This window comes from Lactuca serriola, chromosome 5 (assembly GCF_051521515.1).
Source record: "Lactuca serriola cultivar US96UC23 chromosome 5, Lser_US96UC23_V15, whole genome shotgun sequence".
NCBI classification, from domain to species: Eukaryota; Viridiplantae; Streptophyta; class Magnoliopsida; order Asterales; family Asteraceae; genus Lactuca; species Lactuca serriola.
Window position 1 is genome coordinate 264,641,122 of NC_136412.1, and position 6,252 is coordinate 264,647,373.

Genomic DNA, 6,252 nt, shown 5'->3' on the forward strand with positions numbered 1-6,252 from the left:
TAAAGGTTCAAATGAGAACCAAAAAAGGTTAAGAACCGTAAGAACCTCTAATTTTAGATGTTGATAAAGGATTTAGGGTGTTTATAAAGGGTTTAGGGTTTAGGGTAGTGGTTCAAATGAGAACCAGAAAAGATTAAAAACCATAAGAACCTCTAACTTTATATGTTTATAAAGAGTTTAGGGTTTAGGGTTACCCTAAACCCTAAACCCTTTATAAACATATAAAGTTAGAGGTTCTTACGGTTCTTAATCTTTTTTGGTTCTCATTTGAACCACTCCCCATATATATATATATATATATATATATATATATATATATATATATATATATATATATATATATATATATATATATATATATATATATATATGGGTAAATTACACCAATCGTCCCTCGTGCATATGCTGAAAAGCACGTTTAGTCCTTATTTTCAAAAATTAACTCGGACCGTCCCTAGGTTTGTTTTTCCTTGCATGCTTAGTCCCTCTGCACATAAAAAGACCATTTTGCCCTTATTTATTTATTTATTTTATATTTATTTGTTGTTTATTAATTATTCATTGATTTGTTTATTGTAAAAAATAATTATTATTGCATTTAAAAAAGAAATGAGTCATTACATTTGATAACTCATTTCCCCATCCCCTTCTTCTTCTGCAGACCACCCACATCGACGGACTTCAATGCTCCGACAACTCCTGGACATCGTCGGTTTCAAACAAAGGAGATCGATTCCAAGACACTAACCAATTTCAATCTCTATTTTACTCTCTTCTCATGTTTCCCCTGTTCGGTTTCAAACAAAGGACCACTACTTCAGATCTAGGTTTTCGAACAAAGGAAACCCTAGGCAGCACACAGATGACGATGGCGATGGCAACACACATGTGACGATCTGTAAACGATGACGATGGTGAATCTCGATCTGAAACCCTATGCGGTGGTTTAAAACCCCACGTGGCGAATCGAACGTAGCCATATATTCTCCATAGATTACATGGATCGATTGAGAACAAGTAACCTAATCAGGTGAATTAAACCACCATCAGCAGCAACAATTCAGTTGTTGCCTTCCTCCTTCTCTGCTTATCTTCTTCTCATCTCACTCTCTCTTTCTCAATTTCTAAAACCATTTGAGTTACAAATTTCAAATTTGGAAACTGGAGATGAAAGGTGCAATTAAGGATGGTTGGAGATGATGATAGGAGTAGGATCAACGAAATGAAGAGGGGAGCAGATCGAGTGGGGTTAGGTAAGGGTGGTGGTGAGGGGTAGTGTGAGTGTAAAACAAAGATTGTTTTTGACAAACATGGTGGCAACGGGCTGGAGATGGTGATGAACGCAAAGAGAGGGTTCTTCGGAGATATTATTAATCGACAATGACTTAAGAAAAAGTGATTTTAAGGCTTTCTCAAGAGTTAAGAAGAGGATGACGAAGAGAAATCTGGGAAGAGTGGGGTGGGATTGGGTTTGGGTATTAAGTGGATCCATATTTTTATAATTAATAATAATAACAAAACATTAAATTAATTGAAAAAGAAATATAAAAAGGGCATTATGGTCATTTCAAATCTGGCATGGACTAAAATCGAAACAAAATCATATACCAGGGATGAAGCATGTAGGATTTAAACAAACGAGGGACGGCCCGAGTTAATTTTTAAAAATAGGGACTAAACGTGCATTTTGACATATGCACGAGGGACGACTGACGTAATTTACCCTATATATATATATATATATATATATATATATATATATATATATATATATATATATATATATATATATATATATATATATATATATATATATATATATATATAAAGGAAAAAAAAAAAACCAACGTACTAAATCAAATCTAGTTTTACCCCTTTTTATTTCCTCAATATCAGTGGTGTGTACTAAATCAAATCTAATTTAACCCCTTTTTATTTCCTTAATATCAGTGGTGTGATCTAGCCAAAAAAAACCTTCGTTCCTTCCTTCTCTTCCCCTCCACACCAAATTTTGTACATGTATATACCATAATCCATACAGGTTTCTCAAAAGAAACAAGAAAAGAAATATATCACCGTCAATGGCAGATCAAATAAGAAATTCATCTAGGAAAGAAATGCTAACATATTCATATCTTCTTATTTACATTTCCCTCTCTAGCGGTCAAATTTTCTTTAACAAGGTTTTCTCATCTCTATGAAGACATTTTTTATTACATTTGGATGTGATGTATATCCTGCAACAGACATTAATACGCTTGCTGTTTTCGATTGAATGTTGTTCCATTTTTTTTTTTGGTAATGTTGCAGAAAGAAGCATAGAATTATGAACCTGTAATGCCTTTATGGCGTCTTATAATGTTCTTATGACAACAGGGTCGTATAAATTAATCAAGAAATACGACAAAATGTTTGCTTTGTTTGGTTATTCTTTTAAAGATTAAAGCAAGAATATATATTATATTTATACAATCATTTTATCTGTTTAATCGATAAATAAAGTTCTATTCATGTACATGATCATGGTTGTATATGTATTAACTTGTTTTTACTTGGATAAATCTTTGACCTTAATTATTTTTCATGGAAACAATTGGAATGCAGTGGGTTTTGTCATCGAAAGAGATTAACTTTCCATATCCTCTCGGCCTAACGCTACTTCATATGGTATTCTCCTCTGTGATATGTTTTGTACTCACCAAAGTTACCAAGGTAATGAAACCTTAATTAATAATTAATGTACACATTCATATATTTCTCAGTAAACTGCAAAGATAATCTATGATAAAATCTTATCCTATCGATAGTCCTTATTGGAGTGTAATTTATTCTCGTTTTGGTCAATGAGTAAGGACCATTTTCATTTCAGAACCAAAAAAAATGACCATTTTTTGCACTTACTCTACATTCTTACAATCTATAACACTATCTTGTATCTTCTCAGATAATGGAAGTCCAAAAAGGAATGACTCTCGAAATGTGAGCAACAAACAAGAAACAATCTGTATATATACGTATCATTTGCCCAAATGTTAAAAGGAATATATAACACTACTTAATTTGCATGCAGATACACCACGTCAGTCTTTCCAATTGGTGCAATGTTTGCAGTGACTCTTTGGCTTGGAAACACTGCATACCTCTATATATCCGTATCATTTGCCCAAATGTTAAAAGCAATAAGTAAGTACATAAAAACGTTTAATTAATCTTGTCATATATACATGATCTAAATTCTAATGAATCATATTTATATTTACACCCAAAAATCTTTTTGATACGCAGTGCCCGTAGTCGTTTTTGCTCTTGGTGTAGCAGTTGGACTCGAAGCAATGAGTTGCAGCATGCTTCTTATAATGTCTGTAATAAGCTTTGGAGTTTTAGTGGCATCTTATGGAGAAATCAACATCAATTGGGTTGGCGTTGTTTATCAAATGGGAGGTGTTGTTGGTGAAGCATTGAGGCTCATATTCATGGAGATTTTGGTGAAAAGAAAGGGTGTTAGATTAAACCCCATTTCCATGATGTTTTATGTTAGCCCATGCAGGCAAGTATATATCTTTTAACTTCTAAAGTTACCAAATATAGTATGTTGTTTTTATATATATATATATCTTGTGTATATGTTTATATATAGAGAAATTCTGCCCATGTGAGCAGAATTTTGGTTCGCTGTGCAGCGCTGTATGCTTGTTTGTTCCATGGATCTTCTTGGAGATGCCAAAGATGGAGTCATGGAGCTTTCGGCCTTTGGTGCTAGCTTTTAATTCCCTTTCTACTTTTGCTCTCAATTTATCGGTTTTTCTTGTGATACAACATACAAGTGCTTTAACTATTCGTGTTGCTGGAGTTGTTAAAGATTGGGTGGTTGTCTTGTTGTCTGCCATCCTTTTTGCCGATACTAAGCTCTCCATGATCAATCTCTTCGGTTATGCTATAGGTAATTGTTTGGTTATTATAAACTGATTACATTTATTCTCACAATGACTAGACACAGTCTCATCTGTCAGTGTCCTACATCATTCAGACATCAGCTAAACACAATCTCGTCTGACTCTACGTATGTTGGGGTTTGTCTTTTCTTACTAAAGGGTCTTTTGGATTGAAAATTGATGACTAGTCTATCTATTTAACTCTTACACACAAGAAAATACTAATGATTGGAAACAATGTTGTTGGTGCAGCCATTGGTGGTGTAGCTGCATACAATAACCACAAGTTAAAAAAAGAAGCATGTGATGAAACTTCTGCTGGTTCCAAACTTTCGACTACAAGAACTATATCACCCCCTACATCAGCTTCTGTTTAGTAGATTCAAACAGCACAAATATGTAAAGATACACATTGTAACAATCAAAATGTAAATATAACGTCATTTATTAATACAAGAAAAACACATCCAAGTGTTTTCTATCAAGAAAGTAGAATAGTTCAACAACATATATATATATATATATATATATATATATATATATATATATATATATATATATATATATATATATATATATATATTGGCTTTGATAGCTTCAAAGTTCTATTCGCAGAGTCCAAATGCGTTCCTCACGATCTGAACAAAGCCAAGGATCTTTAGCGAGTCTGGAAGGGTGTTAGACACGCTTTGGTTGTTCTGAATGCATCTTTTGGCCCATGCGATAAGTTTTGGGGACTCTTGTTCTATGTTGAATTTTCCATAGATTTCATAGGAATGAAACCATGAATAAAATGGGATCAAAGACACATCAACGTAGCCAAAACTGTCACCTCCAAAGTAAGGCTTGTCTCCAAGCTCTCCTTCAAACAGTTTAAGGCAATCTATGAACTCTTTCTTGGCTGCCTCATGTTCTTCCCCTTCTGCTGTGAACACCAAAGTCCTCCCGTTTTGGTATACCTGCATTTTTATACAATAATTTACACAAAAGATTTCATAATCTAAGAATACAAAGTATTTCGCGATTATAATCCAAAAGGGCACTCATCTTTTCCCCTTGCGTTTTTTAGAAAGAAAGAACCTTGCTTGAAACAAGAATCCCAGATGCAAAGTTAAACCCAATTGTTCTACACGGATGGGATTTAGAGTCTTTTATGTTAAGAAATAATTTAAGCAAAATTAAGTTATTTGTAATTGTTTTGAAGGGGAATCAAAACGTCAACTATAAACACTGGTAAATATAATATTAGTAGTAGATAAAAAGAATCAAGAAAGGTCAAAGTTACCTTCTTATCAATAAAGTCAGCCCAAAACCTCGCACGAGCTTTGTCGTATGTATCAGAAGGAAACAATGGAGATTTGTCTTTCCAGACTTCATCGATATATTCAACAATGATGCTTGACTCGCAGATCGGTTTGCCGTTGTGGATGAGAACCGGAATCTTCTTGTGAACAGGGTTCATCTTCAAGAGAAGCTGACTCTTATTCCTCAAATCCTCTTCTCTGTATTCGTATGAAACACCCTTCTCAGCAAGTGCGATCCTGACCCTCATCCCAAACATGCTCGGCCAGAAATCCAGCAGCATCACCTCTTCTAATTGGTTCGCCATTGTTGGGTAAGGGTTCTTAGTTCTTAGTTGATACTGTCTGTGTGGCAGTGTGTGGGAAGGGAACTGGGAAGTGTGTAGATATGTGTAGATATGGGTGTTGTTAATCGCACCTATAAATAGTCAATTTACCGACATAATTATTACTTATAAAAAACATTAAAACTATCTTCATTTCATTATTTATGTGTTCACTTTGTTTTCCTACCTTTCAATTTAATTTAATAAGGGAAAATGATTTGTTAAGATAACTAACTAACTATTTCAGTTGTCCATATATAGGTAATGTTCTTCTTTTTGTACACATTAAGGTAACTAACTTGTTTTATTTGTTCACATTTAGGTAATATGACCGGCTATCACATATTTTTGCTTATGTGGCATCCACCTGACATATGACTTGAATATGTTGCACCTAGTGGCATGGTGCATATATGGGAAAATGACTTATTAAGGTAACTAATTATTTCAGTTGTCCATATATAGGTAATGTTCTTTTTTTTGTACACATTAAGGTAACTAACTTGTTTTGTTTGTTCATATTTAGGTAATATGACCGGCTATCACCTGTTTTTGCTTATGTGGCATCCACCTGGCATATGACTTGAATGAGTTGCACCTACGTGGCATGGTGCATATATTGTCTTCATTCGATTACACTATAACTGTGTCATACGATTCCACCCCTAATTCTAAACCCTAGATCGATCGACA

The 6,252-nt window shown here is 33.9% G+C and overlaps 2 protein-coding genes across 2 annotated transcripts; one reads left to right on the plus strand and one right to left on the minus strand.

Moving 5' to 3' along the window:
• Positions 1–1,982: 1,982 nt before the first annotated feature.
• LOC145054196 (putative sugar phosphate/phosphate translocator At3g14410) lies at positions 1,983–4,309 on the plus strand. Its single transcript, XM_079002339.1, has 7 exons — positions 1,983–2,183; positions 2,605–2,712; positions 2,945–2,979; positions 3,071–3,183; positions 3,286–3,547; positions 3,681–3,940; positions 4,185–4,309. Exons 1-7 carry the CDS (start codon positions 2,082–2,084, stop codon positions 4,307–4,309), a joined length of 1,005 nt encoding a protein of 334 aa, XP_078858465.1. The 5' UTR covers positions 1,983–2,081.
• Positions 4,310–4,361: 52 nt separating this feature from the next.
• LOC145054195 (putative glutathione S-transferase) lies at positions 4,362–5,634 on the minus strand. Its single transcript, XM_079002338.1, has 2 exons — positions 5,218–5,634; positions 4,362–4,891 (listed from the first exon to the last, which is right to left on the minus strand). Exons 1-2 carry the CDS (start codon positions 5,539–5,541, stop codon positions 4,538–4,540), a joined length of 678 nt encoding a protein of 225 aa, XP_078858464.1. The 5' UTR covers positions 5,542–5,634; the 3' UTR covers positions 4,362–4,537.
• Positions 5,635–6,252: the final 618 nt, after the last annotated feature.

Bases quoted from the DNA above. Each gene is read 5' to 3' on its own strand.
- LOC145054196 (XM_079002339.1), top strand. From the start codon at position 2,082: ATGGCAGATCAAATAAGAAATTCATCTAGGAAAGAAATGCTAACATAT. The intron at 2,184-2,604 runs GTTTTCTCATCT...ATTGGAATGCAG, and splicing joins GTCAAATTTTCTTTAACAAG to TGGGTTTTGTCATCGAAAGA. The intron at 2,980-3,070 runs GTGAGCAACAAA...ATTTGCATGCAG, and splicing joins AAAGGAATGACTCTCGAAAT to ATACACCACGTCAGTCTTTC.
- LOC145054195 (XM_079002338.1), bottom strand. From the start codon at position 5,541: ATGGCGAACCAATTAGAAGAGGTGATGCTGCTGGATTTCTGGCCGAGC. The intron at 4,892-5,217 runs GTAACTTTGACC...ATAAAAATGCAG, and splicing joins CTGACTTTATTGATAAGAAG to GTATACCAAAACGGGAGGAC.